The sequence below is a fragment of the Hemicordylus capensis genome, chromosome 2 (genome assembly GCF_027244095.1).
Source record: "Hemicordylus capensis ecotype Gifberg chromosome 2, rHemCap1.1.pri, whole genome shotgun sequence".
NCBI lineage: Eukaryota > Metazoa > Chordata > Lepidosauria > Squamata > Cordylidae > Hemicordylus > Hemicordylus capensis.
In genome coordinates this window covers 148,183,870-148,211,530 of record NC_069658.1, presented here as the reverse complement: position 1 = coordinate 148,211,530, position 27,661 = coordinate 148,183,870, and the positions used below count along the sequence as shown (strand labels likewise).

General features: G+C 45.2%; 1 protein-coding gene across 2 annotated transcripts in view; it reads right to left on the bottom strand.

The window, feature by feature from the left end:
- The window catches only part of ELP1 (elongator acetyltransferase complex subunit 1), a 65,327-nt gene that overhangs the window by 12,541 nt on the left and 25,125 nt on the right, over positions 1-27,661 (bottom strand). For both annotated transcript variants that reach the window (XM_053296440.1, XM_053296441.1), the window contains 16 exons: positions 26,759-26,929; positions 25,632-25,738; positions 24,293-24,396; positions 23,434-23,487; positions 23,208-23,313; positions 21,720-21,835; positions 14,050-14,123; positions 13,855-13,933; positions 12,937-13,016; positions 11,913-12,050; positions 10,356-10,441; positions 9,660-9,808; positions 7,185-7,308; positions 5,664-5,761; positions 4,648-4,849; positions 2,232-2,293 (listed from right to left, as the gene is read on the bottom strand). In XM_053296440.1, coding sequence (XP_053152415.1) covers positions 2,232-2,293; positions 4,648-4,849; positions 5,664-5,761; positions 7,185-7,308; positions 9,660-9,808; positions 10,356-10,441; positions 11,913-12,050; positions 12,937-13,016; positions 13,855-13,933; positions 14,050-14,123; positions 21,720-21,835; positions 23,208-23,313; positions 23,434-23,487; positions 24,293-24,396; positions 25,632-25,738; positions 26,759-26,929 — 1,750 coding nt within the window. The remainder of the gene's footprint in view (positions 1-2,231; positions 2,294-4,647; positions 4,850-5,663; positions 5,762-7,184; positions 7,309-9,659; positions 9,809-10,355; positions 10,442-11,912; positions 12,051-12,936; positions 13,017-13,854; positions 13,934-14,049; positions 14,124-21,719; positions 21,836-23,207; positions 23,314-23,433; positions 23,488-24,292; positions 24,397-25,631; positions 25,739-26,758; positions 26,930-27,661) is intronic.

Genomic DNA, 27,661 nt, shown 5'->3' with positions numbered 1-27,661 from the left:
TTAGTCCTGCCTGGGAGCACGTGGGAAGGAATAACCCAATCAGAGATGTCCTCGGCTCCGGTCAACAGAGAAAAATCAAGTTACACACATGCATGCACATACACCAGTCCTGCACTGTATTCAGCTCCAGTGTTCAATGTCCTGGTAATTTTCACCATCTAGATTAGGCTACTCAACTTTGGCCCTCCTGTAGATGTTGACCTGCAACTCGCATCATTCCTGATAACTGGCCACACTGGCTGGGGATGCTGGAGCTGTAGTCTGAAAACCGGGAGAGTTGCAGATGAGTAGCCCTGATATAGGTTACCTCTTTAGGACAGGAATAACCAGCCTCAAGGACCATTCTCCTCTTCAGATAGTGGGCCAGAGGTATGAACTAGGGATGTGCACAAAACTGGTTTGCCTGGTTCGGTTCGAATTCAAACCAGGTTGAGGTTTGGTTTTGCTCGAACTGCCCCCTGGTTCGGTTTGAATTCGAACTGTTTCGAACCTCCAAAAGTGGATGGGGTGGTAGCTGGCACCCATGGGTACCTACCACCCAAACCCCAAAGCAATTGGACACTCGTACCATTTTTTATGAATTTTATTTTTATTTTTTTCTCATAGGGTATAATGGGACCATTATTCCCTATTGTGGAGCACCCATGGGTGCCAACAACCACCCAAACCCTGAAGCAATTGGACACTCCTACAACTTTTTATGAATATTTGAAATATTTTTAATTATTTTTCTCAAAGGGTATAATGGGATCCGAACCTGCCCACTATCACCTATTGTGAAGCACCTAGGGGCACAAAAGTAGGGTGGGTGGTAGGCACCCAGGGGTGCCTACCACCCACAAAACCCCAAGGCAATCGGACACTCCTCCGATTATTGGTGAATTTTAAAATTATTTTTTAATTCCTCATAGGGAATAATGAGGATTGCAGCAAATGTATAGCTTCACGTTGTGGGCAAAGGGGAGGCCTAGAGCAGAGTGTGGTGGGTGGTAGTTCCTAAGGTGGGCAAGGAAGCTATCAGAATTATTTGAAAGGAATTGGGCAAAAGGCTGATTTTTAAGTGATTTTTGAAGTTTATGCGTCTTTCAGGTTTTTCTCCATAAAGAAGCATGGAGGTGTCAGCAAATGTATAACTTCACGTCGGAGGCAAAAGGGTGGCCTAGAGCAGAGTGTGGTGGGTGGTAGTGCCCAAGGAGGGCCAGGAAGCTACCAGAATTATTTGAAAGGAATTGGGCAAAGGGCTGATTTTTAAGTGATTTTTGACATGTCTTTAAGGTTAGCAAATGAGAGTGGATTCATGGTTTGTCATTGAAAACCTCATATGCTACCAAAGAATCTACACTCGGAACACCTCAGAAAAAACAAAACCCAGTACCCCATGGTTAGCAACCCATGGGGGTGGTTGGCACCCTCTGTGCACTACACCACCATTCGTTCTGGGCCACCCCAGCACCCCCCAAGTACAGTTATGGAGCTGCTGAAATTTGCATTCTTCCCTATGGAGAAAAACCTTAAAGACACTTGGTGAGCGCTCTGCTAACCCCGTTTTGGCGACTGTGAGTCACCGTGGCGCAGCTCCGCACCGCGGTGACTCACAAGAAGACCCCCAACCGGGAGGCTCCAATAAGCCTCCCAGCCTCGGGGGTCTCCCCAGAATGCCCTGCGCACTTGCGCTGGGTGTTCTGGAACTTCCAGGGACGGAGCCGATAGTTGTGTGGGTGCTGAGCTGGCCGTCCAGGGCGAGCTCCCTATTCATCTGCAGGGAGAGCCCAGTTAGGCTCTGCACACTGCTCGTGTGGAGAGCCTCACTGTGTACAAGTACGGTACCTAAAAAGGGGATACCTTATATGAGTCGTATCTAAAATGGGGCTGGAAGTCCTACTCTCATCACTTAACCCCTTGCAGGCATGGCTCACAGATATACCTATGTTGGTCTGACAAGATTAATGCATGAATGTGGGCGTTTCTGTGCCAGCCTCCTGATCACAGAAATGCCTACATTCAAGGATACAGCATTAGTCTCTTCAGACACACTGGTGTATCTGTGAGTGACACCTGCAAAGGGATGAGTGATGGAGGCGGGACTTCCAGCCCCATTTCAGACACTGTACTCACAGTATCTTTTATTTAACGTCCAAATTGGGCTAGAGTTGGGAAACCTCCAAAAGGAAATTTGGATGAGAAGCAGTAAGGCAGGGTGGCAGTGGGAGGGAGAGAAACGGAGTCTATACCTTGGCATATTGTTCCAGGAGTATTGCTGCATCAGTGTATTTTCTTTTCTCACTTAATTTCCCTGAAAGAAAAAGTATTCAATGGAGAAAAGACGAAAAAGAAAAAAACATGCACCTATGTATCTTGTTAATATGTTGTGGACTCAATTCCCCACTTAATACATGTGCCCCCCAAATAAAAAGAAATCAGCCCTGAGGTTAGATCAAGTTAGCAGCAGGGGATTTCATTTTTCCTAGTGCCTGGTGAAACAACAGAAGACTCCATACCAATATGAATTATAACTGGAACAGTATATCCTCCCTATCAAAGCATATGAACTCTGCACCATGGCAACTACTCGCACTTTGCACAGTTATGCAAATTATATCTTACTGCTTAGATTTAATTTGCATAAATTCTGGACCCACCATTTCAGCTGTCAAGGCATTTAGTTGCAGTTACGGGTATGGTAAACAAGAGTGGCAAAGAACGGAAGGAAAGGACATGGGTATTGGGTATAGCTGCGTCATAGGAAAAGGAAGTGCAAGACACTGAAGGCCTATTTCTGAGTAATGGATGCTCTGCCCAAGAACTCCCTTTGGTTTCTGTTCAGTTGTTATTTGCCTTCATGATTCCAACCAGGGCGAGGCTGGTTATGGGGCTGGGGCTTTCATAACCCTCTCCTGCTCCTCCCACCATGGATGAAATGTAGCAGGCTAACCAGGAGATTCTGAATTCTATCTATAGTGAGGGTAGTCGGAAAGAGGAGGGGGAGAGAGCACTAGGTCCAAAGCCACCTTCTGATCTCATCCCAGTTGGAAGCTTAGAGAGGCAAAGTACCATCTGAACAAGCCCTGAGTCAGACACATTTTGAGGTTCTTCTCCATGGTTCTGAGTAAAACTTGGCCACTTCTTTCTCCTAACATAAAAAGCAGAGGTTTTGATACCAGTATTTTGGCTCTGCAACACTTGCGGTTCACCAAGTGAAGCACAAGCCACCAGCAATGTAGCATGGCTTGGAAAATGCTCAACCATTCCCCTGGATTTTGCCATCCTGGGCAGGCAAGATGTAAGTGCGCTTGAATCCAAACAGCTGCTCAGGCTTACACGTGTGGGGCTTGTACTGCCCCATTTGAATTGGTGATCCCTCGCCCCCCCCCCACACACACACTTTGAACAGCTAATCCCCCATGCTGGTATCACACACCACTCCTGGAAAAAAAACCCAGTTTCAGGAGCAGTTTGCTCTGCAGCACAACAAGGTTGCTGTCTGAGAAACACAAGTCTAAAGCTCCCTGGGGCATGAAACTAGTTTCACAGAACTCAGCTTCCTAGGTTAGGATTATTGAGTCCCTGACAAGCAGTCATACATGGTTGATAGCGAATATGTATCTTTGTTGGTCACAAGGTGCATTCAATTATACATACGTAGACAAAGACTGAGCACAAGTAACTGAAATGACATTTCAGATGTCCCCAAACAGTATTGCACTGGAGCGAAAGGATACAAATATTAGAAAGAAAGAAAGAAAGAAAGAAAGAAAGAAAGAAAGAAAGAAAGAAAGAAAGAAAGAAAGAGTAATTATACTTGCTAATATCCATTCCTTGCTTCCTATGCCTCCCTCCCTCAGTCTTCCCCTCTACTGAAATTTAGATTATAAACTGCTTGGAGTGGGAACCTCTTTTCCCCCATTATATCAGTCTGTCAAGCACCATGTGCATGAGTTATAATTTATAAACCAGTGCATAGCATCTGCGCTCTAGGACTTTGTTGCTTACTCACCCCCTCAGCCAGTCTCCACTCAATCTCCCCCCTCCAAGTCCCTCAGCCAGTCTTTCCCCCACTCCCTCAGCTAGTCCCCCCCCCCGCCACTCATTCAGCCAGAGCAGCATTGCAGTGGCCTAGATCAGCTCCTACCACCGGTCTCTGTCGAGTCTCTTCGCAAGGACGACGGCCAAGCCGGGGCTTCCCTTCCAGCCTGCACGGATGGCCCTCAGTGCACTCTTCCACCCTGGCTCGGCCATCTTCCTTACGAGGAGACTCGGCAGGGCGATGGATGCCATTGCTCAGTGTCTCTTCTTTCTTTCTTTCTTTCTTTCTTTCTCTTTCTTTCTTTCTTTGCCTCCTCCTCAACCTCCCTCCCTCCTCGGCAGCAGCTGCCCTTCCAGCAACTCTCTCTCTTGCTGGAACTCTCGCGAGATGTGCCACTTACCACCTGAGATTAGCCACAGACCACCTTAGCATTTTATATATATTAAGATAAGATATTATTAGCATTTCTATATTTGTTAAATGTATACACCACTTGATTTTTCTTTAGGAGTAACCATTTATAAACTATAAAAAGATTTTAGATAATAAAATAATCCAGGTTGCAAAATTTGGGTCCCAAGCTGAGGAAAAACATAGCACCTTTGTGTGATCTGGAAGCTCACCTGCCATGCTCCGCGCCAGACTGGCCAGCTTATCTTCAGTGAAACAAAGCTCAGAGGCTGAACAAAGGGCCTGCTGCCAGCTGCCACTCATCAAAAAGGCATCTAGTGCTTTCTCAAATGCTCGGCAGCGGAAGAAGATCAGCCCTGCCTGTTCAGGCAAATGCTTCTGGATCAAATATTCTCCATAGGCACAGCTGATGGCCTGCAAGACAAAGCAATGGGCTGGTTTGTGTTTTGGTGCTTTCATTTGATCTGAAGCACATTGGGCCAAATAGGTGAACTAGTTTAGACCAAAGAAATAGATCTGAGAACTTTTACAGATGATTAACAGCCGATGACAAAAGCAATCTGTCAAATGATGGTCTCTTCCACACTGACCTTCCTGCCAAGAAACTACAGCTTGCCTCCACAATGTTGCAGGGGAATCTGCAAAGTTTGTTGCAGGGGAATCTGCAAAGTATTCAATAGTGTATGCTCCATTCAAGTAGGGCACAGGCCAAAGCCTATTTAGGCCTCCTTGCTGCTCCATGTAAACTGAAAGGACACCTCAGAAAACATCCAACATTCTTCTGCAGCAGGACATTGGTAGTCTTGGGTGGACAAGTGGTCCTTCAGGGAAACTCATTTGACATTACTGAACTTCTCAATGGGGTGCCCAATACATTTCAAACGAATGCCATGGTTCCATGGAACAGGGTTTGAAAACTGCCGGGTTAGATGATTCCAAACACTGTCTTCCATATCTTAAAAGATTGTGTCTATTTCCCCCCCTAAATCACATATCAAGAAGCAGCAGTACTGGTTACCATTATGCAAAATGGAGCAGGTTCCCTTCAAGCAAAAAAATGTTCTAGTTTACAAATGGATGAAATGGTTTCACATAAGTTACTTGCCCAGCCATGTACCTCCCATAACACGCTCTTTATTACTGCAATAGGGTTGTCTATATCCAGAAGTAGAGGCTCAGTAACAACAAAAACAAAAATGCACGGTAATGGAAAAACCTTTGTACATACCTTGTACTCTGGAGTGTCTGGTAGATACAACTTCAGGGCTTCATTATACAAGTTCTGATCCTTCACCAGGTTCAGAAACTCTGAAAAATGCTCTGCCCCTGAGATAAAACATATGGGTTCTTGGATGAAAAAACAAAGTATCTTGCTGGGAGAGGCAACTTTTGGTGCTAGAACACAAATCTTAATTTTTAAGCTGAGATAATTAATTAATAATAATTCTCAAAGGGGGGGGCGGTACAATGGGACATGAGCAATCATCTCTACCATTCCAAAAGTGAACTTAAAGTACACCTATATAGCTCCAGTATTCTATCTGTGACAGTAACACCTGAGAACTCTGAGCATGATACATATGCCCAGCCCATGATTTCAGTGCTTAACCTTCCCACTTAAATCCACAAGAACTGTTAGAACATTGGCTGGATTGCACCCAGGGTCTTTCTTGTTGTGGCCTCTTAGAACCACTTCCCCAGTATCTTCTGTATGAAAGATTAGATTAGTCCCATCATTGCATAACTTGAAGTGAAACCAATTTTATTTGCTTTTGCAGGATTCTGCTGAATGTGTTTGCACGATTCTTTTTTATGACTCCATTTTAGCTTTTAAAAATATAATAACTAGCTAGGCCGGGTGCAGAGCATCTTTGCCTCTAGTTCACCCTTTTTTCTCCCCCTTCCTCTCCCCTCTTCCCTCCCCCTCGGCTTTTCCCCATTCTCGGCCCATTTAGGGCCGCCGCTTACTCTCCCCCCTGCCTGCTGCTTTCTCTCCCCCACCTGCCCGCCTGCCACTTTCTTCGCCGCCACCTTCTCCCCCACCACTTCCCCCCATCGCCACCACCTTCTTTAACCCCCAATGCTTTCCCCCCGTCATCATCTCCTTCTTCACCACCACCCCGCTGCTTTCCCCGGTGCTGCCTTCTCTCGCCCATCTGTACATTCCTGCCTGTTCGCTTTTTCCCGGCAGCTGCTCACGAACTCTCGCGAGAGCTGCCACGCATGGGATTAGCAACAGGTACGCCTTAGAGAAATAGATAGATAGATAGATAGATAGATAGATAGATAGATAGATAGATAGTTATAGAAAGATTGTACACATCACTTTGAGCACCATGTGGCTGGACAGGCATCTAACATTTTTATAAAGGAGTGATCAGTAACAGTTTGGGATTTAACCACTGTGAATAAGTAAATAGATGAGGGAAGGGTAACTAACAGTGGTTGAAAGCAGATGGAAATGATTCTAGACATTATTGGAATTATAAACAAAGGGGTCTTGAAGCTAACTGATTATCTCATAGTAAATATTAAGTGTTGATTAGGAGAAAACTGATTAGATAGGTGGTTCAACAGAGAAAACCACCCCAAAGCACAAGCACACATATTGCGGTATGTAATGGAGTGGCATTCTTCCATACAGAAGATTTGTCATATCAAGTTTACCAAAAATGCTGACCACTGCTGTTTTAAATATTATCCTGCAAAAGGAGTCCTCCTCAAGAGACCACACATCCTGTGCACCTACCACATTTACGAAGATGGTGAAGAGCTTTCGGATATCTCTTTAAATATTTGTCTATACAGTATCGCTGGTAATTGCTTTCCATCTTCTTAAGTTTGTTTAAAAATGGTAGATATTCCTTGGGGTCCTGCCAAAAAAAAAAAAAGTTGTTTCATTATTTTTTAAAGGAGTAGACTGTAGCAACCACATCATCACAGAAAACAGGAAACAGAATCACTTACATTTTCCTACACCAGATGAAGTTAGCCCAAAGCTACAATCAAAGGCTGAGCTGAAACAACTTACCTTGTTTTACAAGGGGGAAATGAGGCAGAGGACAGTGGGGGTCAAAGATGGTGGCACCAAGCAACAGCCAGGGAAGAAAAGCATGCTGGACAACAATGATATGCTGGATGTTTGGCACAAAATGTGTTTGATGAAGGGAGGGATTTTTAAAATACTGGTGGCCCTCGTTATTCCAGTGGGTCCCGTTCCTGCCAATTTCCATGGATAACAAAACCTCAAATAAAGATGTCTTAACCCTGTGGGGATTGGGAAGTTAGGTTTCTAGAGTCTATGGGAGAGCTGGTCTTGTGGTAGCAAGCATGAATTGTTGCCTTTGCTAAGTAGGGTCTGCCTGGTTTGCATTTGAATGGGAGACTACATGTGTGAGTGCTGTAAGATATTCCCCTTAGGGGATGGGGCTACTCTTGGAAGAGCACCTGCATGCAGAAGGTTCCAAGTTACCTAAGATGGGTTGGGAGAGAACCTCTTTAAAATGCTTGTTGATCTTGAAAATAGTAGGATCACCCACAGGAAACAAAATAAGCACACAGGTTGGGAGTGTTTTATCCTGAAAAGGAATTAAAACAAGTGGTTCTGGTAAGATCTAATCTGCCTACTTTCCTTTCACTATAATCTTAATTGATAGTTATCTTCACAAGTTAGCCCACTTCAGCCTTAAAAGTTCACACATCTGCCATCTGGAACTGGGGTTGATGACATCATTACAAACTACTCTGTTGAGGTGTCCCTATGTGTCGCTCACTACAACTGTACCAGATTTGGTTCAAATCGGTTAGGTGGTCCATAAGTTAGCCCACTTGCACCTCAAACATTCATGCATCCACCATCTTGAATTGGGTTGGATGACATCATTACAAATTATGCCATTAAGGTGTCCCTATGTGTTCCTGTAGCAAATTTGGTTTAAATCGGTTAAGCGGGTGAGCCCACTTGCACCTCCAATGTTTATGTGACAGCCATATTGAATTAGAGTGGATGACATCATAACGAACTATGCTGGTGAGGTGTCCTTATGTGTCCCAACAACTGTAACCAATTTGGATCATATTAGTCCAGGAATTGAGAAGTTGATGGAGACTGGGGACACATAGAATACCAGGCGATCTCATAAGCTTACTTTTCTTAAAGGAAGTATGCTAAAACGAAGAAAGAGTAGGACGACAACAATGACAAGGACAACAACTTGGTCAGGAAGAGACAAGATGTCTCTTGTCTCTTGCCCCCTGCTAACTTGGCAAAGAGGCACATTTTAACATGGTGATTCTCTTTATTGAGCAGGGGGAGAGTAACTGGCCCTATCCACCCCCAGCACAGTACCTCCAGTGACTGTTGCTGGTGTCTATCTTGTTTTTCTTTTTAGATTGTGAGCCCTTTGGGGACAGGGAGCCATCTTATTTATATGTTATTTCTCTGTGTAAACCACCCTGAGCCATTTTTGGAAGGGTGGTATAGAAATGAAATGAAATGAAATGAAAGAAAGTCCACCTTCAGGAGAAAAGGGATTCATCAGTGTTAACAAAAACCAGTTGCTCCTAGCAAAGCTTCAGACTACCCACATTTAAGAACATAAGAAATGTCTTGCTAAATCATACCAAGATCCATCTATTCCACTATTCTGCCTCCAACAGTGGCCAGCCAGATGCTTCAGGAAGCTCACAAATCGGGCAGAGAGGAGATGGCCTTCTTTTGGTGTTTCTCCCCAGCATCTGGCACTCAGAAGCATACTGCCTTTATACATGAAGCTTCCATTTAGTTATCATTCCTGATAGGCTCATCAATTTAAGGCATATCTACAACACACTTTATATTATTTTGTGTGTGTGTTTTTAAACCTATTCAACTGCCATGGCTTTCCCCCCAAAATCCTTGAATTATCGCTTGATAAGCCTGCTGAGAATTCTGTTAGAAATGCTACTATCCCTCTCAGCACTACAGCTCCCAAGGCAAAGGAATGAAAAGTTGTATGTGGCTATGCTCTAAGCACAGTATCTAACCATTCCGTGTTATTACTTCTTCATCCGAAGTCAAAGAGATGCAATTTGCAAGAACTGCACAGGATGGACAACGTGGTATGCTTATGAATGCTGAGGAGCTTGTGGGGTGATGGCAACTCTTGGATATATATTTTAAATTCTTTCAACAACTAGGAAGCCCAGTAAATGAGGAGAAAAACATATTATGGGGGGAAATTACCTTCTGGGATTTCTCAGCAACCATGATGACTAAATCAAAATCGTATGTCCCCAGGGAATGGTCATACAATTCACCAACATCCACCAGGTACAGCAGGTATTTCAGAGCTTCTTCTGCACTGACGGATCCAGCAGTTGCTGGTGCTTGTTCTATAGTTCAAGATAATGTGTTTAAATAAGCCAGGCTTCAAAAACAACTGTAGATTAGACCCCTGAACAAGATTATACGGAAGCAAATCTTGCATGAGGATATGCCTGCCTGTTTAATTAACAGATGAGTGCTATTGTACGGATGTATAATTCAAATGCTCTAAAGGGCATGTTCTGCCTTGGGCAGGACAACGTTGCTTGAAAGGATGTTACTGAAGGGCAATACCTCACCCCATGGGAACTATTACAAGAACATGGTAAACGTTAGGTTTCCAGTATACCAGGAGGGGATTTTCTTCTTAAGTGGTGGCTATGCCCTAGAGCAGAACTGATCATCTGGTAGCCCATGGGCTGCGTTTAGCCTCCTGCTGCCATTTTCTCTGACCTCTCCCACCTGCAAGTGTTGCTTATCACCCCTGAGGAGTGAGGAGAGAGCACAGCTTTCAGTGATAAATGTGGATGCTCTACAAAAGTGTACACAACTCACCCACCCATCCTTTAAATCCCTCATAGCATATAGCCAATAAATTATATCCTAATATTGTACCTCTAAGCTCACGGATTCTCTGCAGGACAGTTGCCAGTTCTGGAGGGCTCTTTTTCACATGAGATGTCAGTATGGATAAGCAGTATCTAAAGAGGCCAGGAAAAGTGGGGTGGGAGGGGGAGAATTAAAAGAGATTTTGGATGCTTTTCCACTTCTCACACTGCAAAGATTTTACTTGAGATGAGTTGCTACCGAAATTTCACTTAAACCAGAAATTCAAAAATAAGTTTAAGTTTCTAAATTAGAGGGAAGAACTCTCCCTGTGTTCAGCACCTCCTTCTGCAGGTAAATGCTGGCCATGGGGGTGTCAGGGGGCCATGGCTGGGGAGGACAGTGGTGGCTAGTGGGTGGCAGGACAGTGGATGTGGCTTGTTGGTACACTCCCCATTTGCCCCCTCATATATTGGTCCTATGCTGCATACAACTTCTTCTGCAGTACAGTCTCCTCTCACCATATAAATATACCAGTCTTGACAAGAGCAACCATTTCCAATCTTACAATATTACTAGCTAATGACCCACCAAGTTTGATGGGTAGAGGAACTGAGATGGAGGCTTCTAGTCCTTTGTTAAACACTGCTCTCCATTCCCATCACCCACACCGGCTGACTGAACTCTTCCTGTGCTCCGTCCACTTAACTGCCCACTGTGACAGTGATGGACAAGATGGGAAGGGTTGAGAATTCCTGCACCCACACTCTTGTCCACCACCAAGGTCACTGGGAAGAGTGAGGGACATCATCTGACCAGTTTTTCCAAGTTTGCCTCTGCTCACTGGTACCCCAAACAGACCTCAGCCTCCCGGCCCTAAGGAAAGAGACAGAGAGGTCATTCACACGGCAGCCCTACTCAAGCTTGCACAGTCCTACCCAGGTAGGGATGCTCATATATAGCGCTGGGATCAGTCTCAATCCTGGCGCTCATCACCTGGGTGGCCTGGGTGTTTTACCCGGGCTTATACCAAGGTAGACGGGCACAAGCACACCCTTCTACCCCAGTCATATTAACCTTCAGTCTGCCTGTAGCCCAAGCGTTCATAGAGCCAGGCAGCTAGAGCTCCCAGCAGCGAGGAAATCCCCCAAGGCACTGCGCTCCTTGCATAGTACATCGTGGGATTTCTGAAAGCCAGGCTCAATTCCCCTGGCCTCCAGATGGCCACACCATTCACTGCAGCATGGACTGTGTGGGTGTGTGAGCAGTGAGGCTTAAGGGAGACTGTGCTCATATCGAGGAGAAGGTAGGACCGATCCTGCCTCCCCTCCCCAGCCCCACCAACAGTGGTTGTGTGAACTACCGTAAGAGAATGCTCCCCCCACCCTCAAGCCAGAAACTGCATTCCTTCGTCTCCCACTCTTGAACTCAGCTCCTAGAATTTCTGGAGAGGAGCTGCTTTCAGAAGGGTATACCCGGTGACTCCAGCCATTAAGAGTCAAGCCTTTTCCTAGCTACATAGCTCCATCTTGGTTTCTGTTTGTTGGAATGTTGGGAATTGGCTTTACACACACACACACACACACACACACACACACACACACACACACTCTGAATTAACATTACTTAGATGCACTGATGTTCTCCATGGCTGTTCTCATTGCATCACAGATGAGGTCAACTTTTTTACTATTAGAACTGTGCAGCTCATGAGTACTGCTGGGATCTAGAGGTGGATACATAGTCTTTGTGAAGTCTTCTTCTCTAGGAAGGAGCACATAAGAGAGCAGTCAGGTCTCAGTACACCTGTGAGTTAAATATGCAGTAAGGGTAAAAATGTCATGGAAGGATATTAAATAAAATAATGAGCAAGGCATATGCTTCAAGAGCACAAAATGTGGCATTGGGGGCAGAATTCAGCTTCCCAAGAACCTCTCCCCCATCCCTTTTTAAATGGCTACTAAGGTATGCCTGAAAAATATGCAGGCAAGGCCTGATGAAATCTCAGAAACCTAACAAGTTTCAGTGTTGGAGGTGGGATTTCAGTGCCTCATAGTTCTCGGCCCTTACCCATAACAAGCAAAATCGGAACTAAATATGCAAAAGTAATGAACACTGGAGGAAATTATACAGAACACCACCCTGAATTATTTTTTTCCTTTTCACCTTAACATGCCATACATATGTATGCATGTATCCTGAAATCCTGCTCATTTCTTCTCAGCAATGTAAAGGCCAACAGAAAATGAACTTGTGCAGGGTCTAACTATACATTACATGTTACCAAAGCCCTGACATAATTTTTTGAAAAAGCAAAGGAGGTGGCGGGGTGGTGGTGGGATTGTAATCTGCTCCAGGTTATGATCCCAAGTCCTTATGGTTTGAACCTCCCTGCAATGGAGTTGTGAATGAGTATTTGTGAGGGAAAATGCTTGCTTTGAACTTTGCAGGAGAAAAACCATGTGTCTGGTGGGGAGCTTTGAAGTGGAAAATGAAAGGACGAGAAAAGGGTAAGGCATTGCTCCACAACTCCTGCTACTCGCTCAATTCCATCCCAAAGCTGCTGTGCTTTTTCAAAACTAGCACGAGTGTGAAGCTTGAAGTGAGCTCTTTGAAACCAAAGCGTATTACCAGGCAAAGTGATACTCACTTCAGTTCAGCAAGAAACAAGTTAATATAATTCACAGAATCAATTTGTTTTATGAATGTTTCCACATTTTCCAGGAAAACCTGAAATAAAACATTTTTTCATTTTACATCAATTGATTAAACACACGCATCTGTTTTAATGTGCAGAAGAAACCAAATATTTGTTTCATGAGGAAATGGGTATTCACAACCCTTTAACAAAAGCCGTACAGAAGGTTTATGATGGATAAGCCTGTGCAATTCTTATGCAAGCTGTGTAGATACCTGGAATAGTTTTAAGAGACTATTCTCTTAAATAAAACTAATGACAGAGAGATCAGGGAAATGGCACGTTTTTGCGGCGGGGGGTGGGGGGGATGTTTTGCCAGGAAAATGGTGCAGGGGAAAGAATCACACCTCCCCTTCCTACATGCCATGGTCCTGTTCTGGGCAGCCACTTATGGTGCCTATTTCTAAAGAAAGCACAAGTGTGGGAGACATAATTACGTTTAACATATCATCTAGTTTGACCCTAAGCTTCTTAGCAAACTGATATTGCACTTTTCATCAGCCATTTTGAAAAGCATGTTTTATCATTTCACCTTGTAAAGAAAACATTAACACACATTACTGTTGTAACTATCTATATAGTGCATCAGATTTAAGAACATAAGAACAGCCCTGCTGAATCAGGCATAAGGCCCATCTAGTCCAGCATCCTATTTCACACAGTGGCCCACCAGATGCCACTGGGGAGCCCACAGGCAAGAGGTATGTGCATGCCCTCTCTCCTGATGATACGGGTGTCTCCATTACCCCACCTTAGCTACGCAATGGATTCTGTCCAAGTATATTTTGGGTTATAAGCATCCATTCATGAGCTTCCCTACCTCCCTGCAAGATGCTGTCTGAGGAAAACAACAGCTTTTCTCAAATTTACCTTTGGATTGTGGTCATAAATGAAGTTAAGATTGATTCTCAGCTTCCTCATACATTCAAATGCTTCTTTGAACTGTAGCCTGTCAGGAAAGGCAGAACGGAGCAAGTCAGTCTGAATATGCTCCTGGAGTTGCAGGAATGCATGCAGTGAGTTCACAATGCTCGACATGCAGGGAAACCAGACAGTCTGACTCACCTGTCCAGCCACTTGCGCACCTGGGCCAAAACGAGAGCCCGATGATGAATGGTTTCCAAGTTCCCTCTTGGCACCTACAGAAAGATCCCAACAAAAAGTTCCCATCCCTGCTTCTGGCACCAGAAAATCTATTGCCAATGGCAAATGGAAAGCCTTCCACCCCCTTTTGCCATTCTTATTGCAGCCACTCGGCAACATCCATTGCCAACAGCAGAGCGAGGAAAGGCAGGTTTCTCACCTGTAACTGGAGTTCTTTGAGTGGTCTTCTGTGCATTCACGCATGGGATTTGTGCCTGCACAGAGCCACCATCCGGAAACTTCCAGAGCTTGACTTTATTAGGGGGAAAACCAGCGAAAAACCAGCTCCCCCATCAGAAAAATATACCTTACGCCTTCAGTCCAAAAATGGCTGCACCTATATACCTAGAACATAGTGACACTAACGCTGCAGTGGGGAGGAAGGGTGGGTCATGTGAATGCACAGAAGACCACTCGAAGAACTACAGTTACAGGTGAGAAACCTGCCTTTCAGTAGCGGAGCCAGACCAGTGGCAGCCCATGTCCAGCCACTGCCGCCACCCCGCTCACCCCATCCCCTATGTCTGACGTCAGATGCGGGATTAGCCACGCCCGATGTCAGATACAGGGTGTGTGGTCTGGCTCCTGAACAGGGCTGCGTGGCCCTGTTCAGGAGTTAGATTCAGGCCAGCGCTGCATTCGCAGCATGAATGCTTAAAGGCAAGGAGACCCGCTTCATTTAACTCCTGAACGGGGCCGTGCAGCCTCACTCGGGAGCTAAACCAGCCGCCACCCCCCCACATCTGACATCAGTCGTCCAATAGTGGCTACGCCCCTGCTGTCTTTCTTCTTTGTGGTCTCTGGGCATCACACATGGGATAATAACAAGCTATCATAATTGGATGGCAGGTGCAGCCCAAGAGTAAATATATAGAAGCCATGCAGAAAAAAAAACCTCTCAGAAATACAATTTTATTCTTTTTGAACAGCTGTGTGCAGTACAGATGAACCAAACAAAGCTCAAGAGCAAGATAACACAACCAAAGCATAATGCCTGACAAATGTTGTTGGCCGAGACCATGTTGCGGCCTTACAAATTTCAGTCATAGACACACCCCTATGGAAAGCCACCAAAGTGGCCATTGCGTGTGTGGAATGTGCTCTAATTGAGGTAGGCAAAGGCTCAAAGGCCAAATGGTATGCCAAAGAGATAGCCTCTCTGACCCACATGGCAATGCATTGGGAAGAAACAGGCAAACCTATAGACGGCTCAGTGTACCACACGAACAGAGACATGGACCCTCAAAATGACTGTGTGCGGTTCACATAGAAGGCAAGGGCCCTCCTTACGTCCAGAGAATGATAGGCATGCACCTTATTAGTGACAGAAGCGGCGGGGAAAGGTAGGCAAAGAGATTTCTTGTGATAAATGGAACTCAGAGACAACTTTAGGCAGGAGAGAGGCATGTGGCTGCAAAACAACTCTATCCTTATGGAAAATTAAATACGGAGCATCAGAGTGCAATGCTTTCATCTCACTTACTCTTCAAGCTGAGGTGACTGCAACCAAAAATACCACATTCGCAGATAACAATTTAAGGTTACATGTTGCCAGAGGCTCAAAGGGAGGTTTCATTAATTGTTTAAGTACCAGCAGTAAATTCTAAAGTGGGGAACATTTGGGAGCAGGGGGAAACAAATGGAGTATACCTTTAAAGAACGTTTTAACCAGGTTATGAGAAAATAAACCAGACACTGAATGCTTGTCTGCAATGGCAGCCAATTGAACCCTTAAAGAGGAAATAGCCAACCCACTATCCTTCAAGTGCAACAGATATTCAAAGCTCAATTGTAATGGTGCTTCTGAAGGATTCGATCCTTTTCCTCATACAAACTCAGAAAAACAGGTCCATTTTGCCATGTAAGATTTCAGTATGGAGGGTTTCCTTGCCGTTGATGATACTGTTTGTACTGGATCACTAAACAAAGTCACAGCTCTATCCACCAAGCCATAAGGTGAAGAGACTTCACGTCCGGGTGAAGAGGCTGGCCTCCTTCCCCCATCAGCAGATACGGTACTGGTGGAAGGTGCTGGTAAATTCCCTGTGACAAATGGAGAAGCGTGGTGAACCAGGGTTGCCTGGGCCACCACGGAGCTATCAGGATGCACTTGGCCCCATCCTTGACAATTTTTTGGAGGACCTTCAGGATAAGCAGAAAAGGAGGAAACATGTATACGAGTCGGCCACCCCAATGTTGTAGGAAGGCATCTCCTTCCTATTCTGGATCCATCCCCACTCTGCTGCAGAATCTTGCACATTGCACATTTTTAACCAAGACAAACACATCCATGTGAGGGATTACCCAGAGGTGGAATATCTTGAGCAGGATGCCATGATTCAAGCACCACTCATGAGATAGGGTGTTCTGGCAGCTTAGAGTGTCTGCTAGAGTGTTGACCTTCCCCTGGATGTGGATTGCTACTGGCAAATGTTCTATTCCAGGCACCAAAACCAGAGGCGCATCACCAGACTGAGAAAGGAATGCGATGCCATGCCTCCCTGCCTGTTGAGATACAACCTGGCTGTTGTATTGTCCATGAGAAGGAGGACTGGAGAACCCCGCTATGTATAAATGAAAAGTCTTGGGGGCCCAGAACATGGCCATTAGTTCGAGATAGTTGATGTGGCACGACCGTTCTTCTCGGGTCCAATTCCCTGCGACCACTAGGTCTTTGAAGTGCGCGCCCCAACTGGTATTTGACGCAACCATGGTAATTGTGAGGGTGGGTGATTTCTTTTGAAAGGGAATCCCTTGGATGAGGTTAGACTGAACTGTCCACCAAGATACTGCCCTTTGCACTCTTCGTGGGGCTGTGAGCATCTTGTTTTGAGAGTGCACCTCGGGACGGAATTTGCACAGGAACCATGCTTGCAAGGCAAAGACGGGCCTAGGGTAACACTGCAGTGGTTGGTGCCATCAAGCCTAGTAGATGTACAAATCTTGCCCTGTGCCTCCGATGTCTGCAAATGGTACAAGCGGCGAACTGTATTGATTGAATTCTTTCTTGAGGCAGAATCACTAGTGAAGAGTTTGAGTCCAAAACGGTGCCTAGGAACTGTATGTTTTGAACTGGTGTTAACTTTGATTTTCTCTGGTTCACTTGTAGACCCAGGCAGCGCAAGAGACGCTGAGCCAGCTTCATATCTCTCGTGAGGCAGGTTTTTGTGGATGACACGAGAGGCCAGTCATCTATGTAGGAGAAAACAGTGATGCCTTGCAATCGTAGGTGGGCTGCCACCACCGCCATGCATTTTGTAAATATGCATGGGGTGGAGGCCAATCCAAAGGGAAGAACAGTACATTGGTACGACTGAGAATCTACACGAAATCTTAGGTATTTACGGTGGTGTGGCACAATAGAAACATGGAAATAAGCATCCTGCAAATCTATGTATGTGAACCATGCGACCTGGAACAGCAAACATAGAATGGCCAGGATAGTCACCATACAAAATCTCTTATAGGTTACAAAGAGGTTTACAAGAGAATCGGCCTCAAACTTCCATCTTGTTTGGGGACAGTTAAGTATTTTGAGTAGAAACCCATGTTTTCATTCCCCTGAACGTGTTGAATGGCTCCCTTTTAAAGGAGGGAGTCTACTTCTGTCATTAGGTGAGAGGACGGAGGTGTGGTGCAGAAACCTGAAAAGTTGGACAGAGTGTTGAATTCTATTTTCTATCCATTCTTTATGATGGCCAAGACCCAGGCATCTGAAGTGATGGACCTCCAAGCCCCATAATAGGAGGACAGAGGTTGTTGCATCGTAACATTTTTGATGCTTATGGTAGGGGGTCTTTGTCTTGTGATTAGCCTGTGGTCTAGTATTGGGTCCTGAAACTGGGGCTCTTCACTGCTGGAATCGCTGTTGGTGACTAAAGGAATCCCCTGAGTGGTAAGTAGACTGTCTGGAATGAGTATAGCATGGCCAATGTTTGCATTTCAGTTGGTTAGACATGGAGGGCTGTGAGAAGCCCATTGACCGGGCCGTGGTGCACAGCTTTTGAACTCTTTCAAGAGTGTCATCAGTTGTATTGCCAAATAGGGCCTCACTGTCAAATGGTAAATCTTCAATGCAACCCCTGGCCTCAACACAATGAGAACGACCCCAGCCATGCATGTCTCCTTAGGGCAACCGCAGACACCACAGAGTGGGAACCACAGTCGGCACAGTGCCTAGAGGAGTGGAGCTGCTGTTTCGTGGCACGGAGGCCTTCCCTGAGAAAAACCAGTGCAGCATCCCTCTGTTCCTGCTGTAGATGTTGGAGAAAAGGTGCTAACTTCTCCAGGAGAAAATGTTAGTATCTTGCCCAATGCGCCTGATGGTTTGCCACTTGCACAAGGCGCCCCTATGTGGAGTATACTCCCCCCCACCACCAAGAGTCTAATTTCTTTCCCTTTCTATCCACTGGGACATGAAACACGCAATGTCTATTGCCTGACTGGGCAGGCTCCACTACAACAAAATTTAGCACAGGGTGCTTTGTCAGGAAAGCAGTGTCCCTTGGCTGAACCCTATACATGTTCTCCAGTCTCCTAGATGTTGCAGAGATTGAAGCAGGTTTCTCCCATGATGCCTTGACAACTTGGAGCAGCATAGGGACCAGCAGTAGAGCTACAGGAACATTAGAATCTGTTTGAGTGAACTGGAAGATAGGATCCTACAACTGAGTGGTCTGTTGCTGGATCTCCAAACCTAAGGAGGTTGCCATGCAGATGAAATGTTCAGTTTAGGTTCCCACCTCCTGTGCACTTTCCTCGGGAGCAGGTATGGGGGCTCCATCCCTGGAGTCTGTTGAGTCAGATGAGTCTAAGCCCAATTCTGATGAGCCCTCTGGAGCAGGGGCTTGACGTGTAGGATTCTGTGATGGAGGCATCTGTAGTGGAGGACATACGGGTACCAGATGTACTGGAATTAGTGGTTGCTCTGGAGCCAGCGCCTGTGGGATCGGTGGCTGCGAAACGGGAGGTGGCGCGGGTTCCAGAGGTACGTACAGAGGTCTTGAATGGGATCTCAGCTGAGGTGGGGAGCACGAGGACAAGCGGGATCATGACTGGCAGCACCCTTTATGAAATCTATAATATCTCGTATGGTAGTCGCGCTCATCATAGCATTCACTGTCTAGATACATGTAGCGAGGGCGAGGGCGAAATTCTGGTGCGTAGTGATCATGATAAGCCCTATAGCGCCTACTCGGACCTCGGGGCGGTCAAGCGCACTCTCATAGTAATCCAGGTCATCATCCCCCAGAGAGGAACAGTCCGGGGAGGAGTACTACCTTTTTGAAGGATGGTGCCCCCACTGGTGAATAAGATCTGTCCCTGGAGTGGCTTCCATGCCCATCTCTAGAGTGACTTATATGCCTCTTGCATTGTGACCTTTTAGAGGAGATGCTAGGGTTCCTGCTATGCCCACTAGAGTCATCACTGAGCAGGTCTGCCCTGGATGGTACAGATTCCTGGTCCAACCACTCCCCTTCCAGAGCGACTGGAGTAAAGGGCTGTATGGGCACTAAGTGCTTAGTTTTTCTCTTTTTCTTGCCCCTTGGTTGCTCCTCCCTCTATTTTTCCTCAGATGGTACTAAGGGGATTGCCCTTCTTCTTCGTCCTTTTCTTCGGTTCTGATGTGGCCTCTGTCAGTACCGAGCCAGGCGGCTGTGAGGCAGCAGCTGCAACAAGTAACGCAGACTTTGGCAGCGTTCCTGCCAAGCTCGACTTCAGCTCCTCCCCTTTCCTATGCTTTGCGGCTGCCTTCTTGGTTGCAGCTGACGGGATGCCGCTTGGGCCTGGGAGCGAGAGGCCAGCAGCGGGGGCGGAAGGCAGAGGTACGGTCAGAGCCGAAGGCGGAGAGCGAAAACGTGGCGCAGCCGACAGTCCCGGTAGTAGAGGAACTGTGGGGGCAGGCAAAGGAGTCATTGAGGGCAGCGGTGATATTGGTGGCCCGAAGGACACTTTGGGAGCAGCCTGCATGGTCTGCTCAACTAGCATACTTCCCGTCTAGGGGAGAGATTGTGAGATGGGTAGAGGCAGCCCTGAAATCTCTGATACTGAGGGAGCTCGTTAGGAGAGCCCTCTCCCAAAGGAAGGCGCAGAGCCAGGTGGCCCTGTTGTGACGGGCTTGCCTAGTAAAGCTGCTACAGATTGAGCAGAGGTCTGTTTGGTAAGGCTCCCCCAAGCAGGTCAAACACAAGGAGTGGCCATCAGAGGAGATAAGCCTGGAGAAGCAGCAAGTACAATTTTTGAATATAGTCCTTGTGGCCATAAGAGGCCCAAAGGGGAGAAACAAGGGGGGAGAGGGTTCCCGATAAAAACCAAAATGCAAAATGTGATAGATGAGTAAACGAGGGGACAGCAAGATAGGAAAAAACAGGAAAACAAATGTGAAGTAATAAAGTAATAAAGACAATATGTTCTTTGGTTTCCCCAGGCAAAGCTGGAGAAGAGAGCCGGAGGTGCAGTAGCTGCGGCAGTCGAAGAAAGACTGAAGGAGTAAGGTATATTTTCTGTAGGGGGAGCTGATTTTCCCGCTCTTTCTTCCTAATAAGGTAGAGCTTTGGAAGTTTCCAGATGGTGGCTCTGCGCAGGCACAAATCCCATGTGTGATGCACAGAGACCACGAAGAAGAAGGGAGGACCCAGCTTTCCGGTTTTCCATTTCGTATTAAGAGCATTGCTTTATGGAATTTTACTGATGGTGAGAGATGCCTTGAAAACACGCATGGAATTATTTATTTAATAAATAGTCTTACCACAGTCTCTCTCAAACTTCTAATAGCTGAGACACACTGGGTTTTTTCCTGAATCAAACCTAGAGTCACTCTTCTACCCCAAGAGATTTGAAAGAGGCACAGGCAGAGCTCCAACAGCTCCTAGTTTAAGAGGACTGGGCAGTCAGTCACTTAAACATGCAAAACCGACACAGCTGGAAATGGAATCTGTCTTTGCAGCATAAATCTCTTTTGCCAAGCTAGTCAAACAGGAGTGGTGAAGCTCTTGGGCTATATCAATTCAGACTGCAGGTGAGAATCATAGGTTTGAATGCTGCCCAGGGCAGGGAGGTGTGTCTGGAAGCCCTGCTAGCAAAGAGGCACCTTTTAACGTTGTGATTCTCTTTATTTAGCAGGGGGAGAGTAACTGGCCCTATCCACTCCCAGAACAGTACCTCCAGTGACTGTTGCTGGTGTCTATCTTATGTTTCTTTTGAGATTGTGAGCCCTTTGGGGACAGGGATCCATCTTATTTATTTACCGTATTATTTCTCTGTGTAAACCGCCCTGAGCCATTTTTGGAAGGGCGGTATAGAAATCAAATTTTTTAATTATCATTATCATTATCATTATTATTATATACAAAACTAGAATGTCAGGGAGAAGGGTGCAGCTTCACTCTCTTCCTGGCATGCCAATTTGAATGGTCTGCTGCAGAGAAAATGTTTGACTCATCCTACTTTCTTTCTGAAGAAGAGCTGCAGTCTAGGAAGAGCTGCAACATGGGATTCCTCATGGGACTCAGTTACTTTTAATCCATATAACAAATAAACCATGTCGGAGGAAGCAGCTTTGGCCCGCACATGTAAACCCAAAGCATACTGACCTGCAATATTAGCTTTGTATCCTGTGGCACAATTGTAACTATCCGTGATCCTCTTTCAACCTTGCGTAGGGTCTCACTGTTGGGGACAGATGTGCTGCCCAAACCTGACTGCAAAGCTGAAGACAGCAGAAGAAAAAACTTAACTCAAAAGGCAAGTCTTTCCCTTCTGTTTGTGTTCTTTATAAATGAGGAAGAAGTGCCTAATGAAAAGAACCACAAACTGCACACAAACACAAGCACCCATGTGTACACGTACACACACACACACACACACACACACACACACAATCTACAACCATTTACAGAGATGGGAAACCATTATGAACTGACAGTAGTAACAATTCTGCATATTAATCCAGAGTCTAGCCTGAAAGCATATGATGCAGTTCAATTGCTGGGGCTAAGCAGCTTTTGTCCTATAAACTGTTTGGATGGGAAACCATAACAGGTAATAATAAACGAATGTGCTTTTCACCAATACTAGTTTAATATCCGAGAAATTTATAGATCTCACTTTTTATTTATAACTTTTAATTTGAAACTTTAAAACAAATTGGTAATTTCAAATGTGGTTTTAGCCTGGTCTTGTAACTTGTTTAATCTTTTATTTTACATTGTATCTATGTTATTAATGTTGTGAGCAGTAGTGCACTGGAGGGGAGGGATATAAATATTCCAAGTAAAACAAACAAACAAACAATCCATGAAATATCGACTCTGGTATCCTGAAATCAACTAGCTGAAAACACATGTTCCTGCAGTCAGCAGAACCTTTTAATGGAACTGTTAATAATCAAGGCCTAATCAGATGTTTTCTTACCAGGGTGAGATATCTCTCCATTAAGTCTCTTGGGGTCCCTTCATGTCCCCTCCTGACTATAGAAAAAAGGACAATCTAATCTAGGCTGTACCATGTTTATTTGAACCCTGTATTTCCCTGACCCAGAGCAGGAGAGAAAAGCAGAGGGGAGGACTTGCTTGGTGGTGGCATCCTGAATACCTTAATCAACCCCATACTTTTCTCTCCTGCTCCCAGGAGAGCAAAGTGCAAGGCTTAGCTATTTGGGCATCTTCACTGACAGGGGCAGGTAACAACAATTGTGGCTCACTGACCAAGGCCAGCCAACAATTGTAGAATGCTGCTTAGAAGCAAGCTGGGGCCAGGAATGGATGCAATCATGCCACCACACTGTGCATTCAATATACAAATAGTTTATGTTGTTTGTGCATAGACCTCCTGACAGGCTTATACAGTTTGGAGCAAACTACTCTCCGTGTCTTTGTGCTACTGGGAAACTGAAAAATGACCTATCATCAAAAACGCCCCCCAAAAGCACAACAGCTGTCATTTTGAAGAATCAGAAGCAACAGCAATCCCTTGATGGATGTGTGTATTCGATGAGAGGGCAGCAACATGTGAAGGAGGAAGAGATGCATGAAGAAAACAACCAGAGAACCCATTACCGCAAGACACATTGGGATACAAACCTTTCAGGGATGTGTTCTTCAGAGACAGGCATTGGCAGGTGTGAGAATGTGTGGTCACCAACAAAAACTCATCATGGATGGCAAATGATGTAACATTTGAGGCAACCTGTGAAAAGCAGAGAAGCAGCCTCTCACCAAGTTATCACAAGGAAGATCACCGATACTTTTTACTTGTTAGAGAGGCAAACGGGGGGGGGGGGGGGATAGCAGTAAGAACACCTGGTACCTCAACATCATTAATGAAAAAACGACATCTATCAGTCAGGCCAAAGACGGTTTCCTAAGATGACAAAGAAACAGGATACAGCATAGAATTAGAAATTAAACAAACAATGGATTTACAATCCACAAAATCTTTGTTAAATATCAAAACCTCAAACATTCACACAGAGGCAGTTGCAAGTCTGCAACCTTTAGTAGATCAGTTCGATTCCAAACCTTCTGATCGATCAGATGATAACCCCTGATTAACTGAGCAGCAGATTTGAAACAGTTTCCTCTTCTCTTTCCCATACAAAGTTCTTCCAAGATGACATTTGCGTCAGCACCTCAATGCATAATCGAGAAACAAAGTACATTCTTTGTTTCAAAATCATGATTGTCATTAATACACAAGTTTATTTAGATTTAATAAATCAGTTAAAACTCATATGAGTATGGGCAACAGTTCTAGGCATCTGCCTGTTGCATCCACACAATGCTTTCGCAATCCTCACATAATGCCACTTCTCCTCCTCCTCCTCATTTTTAAATACGATTTCTATACTGCCCTTCCAAAAATGGCTCAGGGCGGTTTACACAGAGAAATAATAAATAAATAAGATGGAACCCTGTCCCCAAAGGGCTCACAATCTAAAATGACATTAGCATAGCTGTCCATACGCCTATCCTAAGCATTTCTATGCTGGTGCAGCAAGTCTCCTGATCATCATGGCAAGAACTGTCCACTCATCAGGTATAAGTGACAACCAGGAGAAACAATGAAAACGAGGATTCAAACCAGCAATACTTTGCGACTGGGGGGGGGGCATGCCAACAAGTTATCACTGATGTGGTCAAAGTCATTGTGCTCACTGTTTACTTACTTCACCACCAATCATAGCTAGTGCAGTCTGCACACACCAAGAGGGAAACCGGACAGCTGCACCGCTGCTGCTCAGCCAAGGGATGACGGTTGGCATTTCAGCTCCTAAAGTGTAACAGACAAAACTGATCAAGCACTTGCAATAAAGCCATGACTATATATTACCGGATGACTATATATGGCTGGATGCAGGATGATTCACTAGGATTCACATCTGGTTCTTTCAAAAGGAATCTCTGGAAAAGCAGTGTTTGATGCATCAGGTTATACACAGGGCATGGCCTATTGACATCCAGTAGGCCACATCTGGCCCTACCCTGACCCAAGAGACAGGCCCGGTCTGCCCTGAGCAACTTTGCTCAGAGGATGATGCTGGCCAGGCAAAGCTCCCAACCTGCTCGGCTCCTCTCAGAGTACTAGACTAGAGGATGCCCCAGAGGCCTCTGCAAGATTGTCCACCCTTTTCATGTCCATTGTGGGAAACATCAAGGGCTACATGGGTGTTTCTTACTGCAGTGTGGAGCTGCCCTGAGGGAGATCAGGCCTCATAGACAAGATTGGCCCTGGCGATCCTGCCAGTTTACCTGACATTCTCTCAGGCTCTGGAAAAAAAATCTAGGGATATTATATAAAATGTACATATCATACACAGTTGTATGTAACATTACTAGAAGTATTTATTTATTTAAAATATTTTTACCCTGCCCCTCCAGTGAACAACTGCTCGGGGCAGCTCACAACAATAAAATAGATACAATAAAAATAATAAAATTAACCAAATTAAACAAGCAAGTTAAAAGTCAGATTTAAAACCACAATCATTATTGGGCTCAAATGAAAAGTTATTTTAAAAGCTAAAAACTGAAAATTATAAAAAGCTAAAGAATCTACCAGATATAACCCAAAATGGAGCATTAAAAAGCCTCCCTAAAAAGGTGTGTTTTAAGAAGTTTTTTAAAAAAACACTGAGGGAGGGAGCATGGCGAAGCTCTTCAGGGAGGGTGTTCCAAAGCCGAGGGGCCACAACTGAATAATACACCATATTCTCCAGCATTTGGTAGATGTGAATATGAAGTGTGCTGGACAAGGCTACAGGGGTTCTTAAATACCCAATCAGCCAATGGATTTTAATTGAATTGGAATCTATGAAGCTGCCTTAATCCAAGTCAGACCACCAGTCCATCCAGCTCAGAAGAACTGCTTATATTCCAGATATCAGAGATCTTTGTAACTGGAGAGGCCAAGGATTGAAACTGAAACCTTCTATACGCATGTGCAGAAGACCAGCAGCCCCTCTCCAAGTCCAGCCAACTGATGGGAATATCAATAAGAATACATACCCCAGAGGTATTTCATTATCTGACCATCTGAGAGTTGCAGAGCCACTACTTTGTTCTTTGGATCGCAACACAGGCTGATTACAACTCCATCTACTGACACAGGTGAGCTACAAGAAGGAAAAGAAAAGAGAGAAAGGTGACCGTGCAACACCCAACCTGTACTCAGTAATATCTGTGGCAATGATTGTATGGCAAAGTGTAGATCTCTCTAGAGTCCAAATCAGAATCTGTTCTGCAACGAGATTCTTACAAAACAGTAACAGGCACAGAGAGGGTAACTTTCATCAGAGTTATAAAGGCTTCCAAACACATGTTCCTGGAGCCAGTAGGGTAGCTGCACAACTCAGCCATAACCTCGCAAGGTAGCCTTGGGCAAGTTACTGGAGAGAGGGATGGGACAGAAGTGTGGACATCAACAGCAGTATGCCCTAACATACATAAAACAGTTGAAAACATAACAATAAAAAGGAATGAAAAACAACAGTAAGGGGACTTTGAACTCTTCTTTGGCGCAAAAGCTGCCCTCATGCTATCCTCAGGGAAGAAGAAGAAATGTACAAATGAGGAAAGGCAACAGCTTTTATTGGATCCATTTTTGTCAGTTTTATTGATTTAACACATTTGTATACCGCCCAAAACTTAGGTTTCTGGGTGCAGGTTTGGGAGTGGAGTGTGCAGCTTTTGCATTGCACAATTACCTACTTAAAGATTATGGCTACTTCTCATGTATCTCATGCTACTTCTCATGTGCATGGGTTCTCCATCGAGCCCACATAAATTTATGGCAGGGGCACACTCTGCATGTCAGCAAGCAATGTGTACCAAAGTCACCAATAAAAAGGGGACAGGCAAGATGAATGATCTCAACAAGGATCCTTATTCCAAGTGTTGTTTTAACACCCACTAACGATGCATCTTACAAGGGCAGTTCTGCTGCAATGTTGCCCACAGACTGACTACTGCAAGAGCAAGCAGGTCTATAAAAACTGGCTTTCTGCATTTGCCAGCAGTTACAATAGTCAGTTCCAAAAGGGCATTAAGGGGGTCTCTGCAATCTAGGACCACTCAAAGCCATTAAAAAAAAAACAACCAACTTAACACAGTAGACATAAAACCCTGCCCAGTACCTGATATCAACACGTCCTTCCTCTGCCGACGAAGACAAATTCAGATGGTGAATGATAGTCTGAGCTGGGAGGAGTCCCTGGCTAACAGCTAGGAACAGGTCATCTTGTAGCCAGGTGACAAGGCGAAGCCCCAGTGGATTTTTCCTTTCCCTGTTGTCACCAAGGTCAATTCTGTGACAGTCCCAAAAGGATGAAGACACATCCATCAGGTAGAGAAACCAGCTCCACCCTCCACACTGTTCAACTTACTAAAATACACTCAGATTAAGGTGGCACAGAGTACACGTGTACTCTTCCCAGGCTTTGGTCTGAAGGCAATTGAGGCATTAACCTTGCTGAAGCTCAGCAGGTCCAGGCTAGGCCAGGGTCTACTGGGAGATCACCTAGAACCCCATGCACACCACCCTGAGCCCCAGCATGGAAGAAAGGTGGGGTAGAAATGGAATAAATAATATTCTTGGCATCGTTTGGACTGGAGGAATCACGTTTCAGCCCAATAATCAATTTTGCCGAGTTAAAAGGCAAATAGAGGAAAGGGACTATCTAGGGACTCTTCATAACCTTGCCTGAGCTGTGTACACTGTTAACTTAGTTGAGGTAAGCTAAGGGCTGGTTCACATATGCATATTCATCATGCAACAGCAGGTCATGACCTGCATGTGTGAATGGTCCATCACAGCCAGCATTTTCCTATCTCCTGACATCACTTTGATCATAGTGCTTTGCAAGTGAGTTAACTCAGCCATTCAACTGGTGTGCAATAACCAAGCATAGAGAAATCAAATGAGGATATGCATGTGTGAAAGAGGCCAAAAGGCCTCTTTTACACATTACATTAGTTAGGAATACATTTAAGATGTTCTTCTCATGCCTAAAAGAGTACAGTACGAATGTGATGTACAT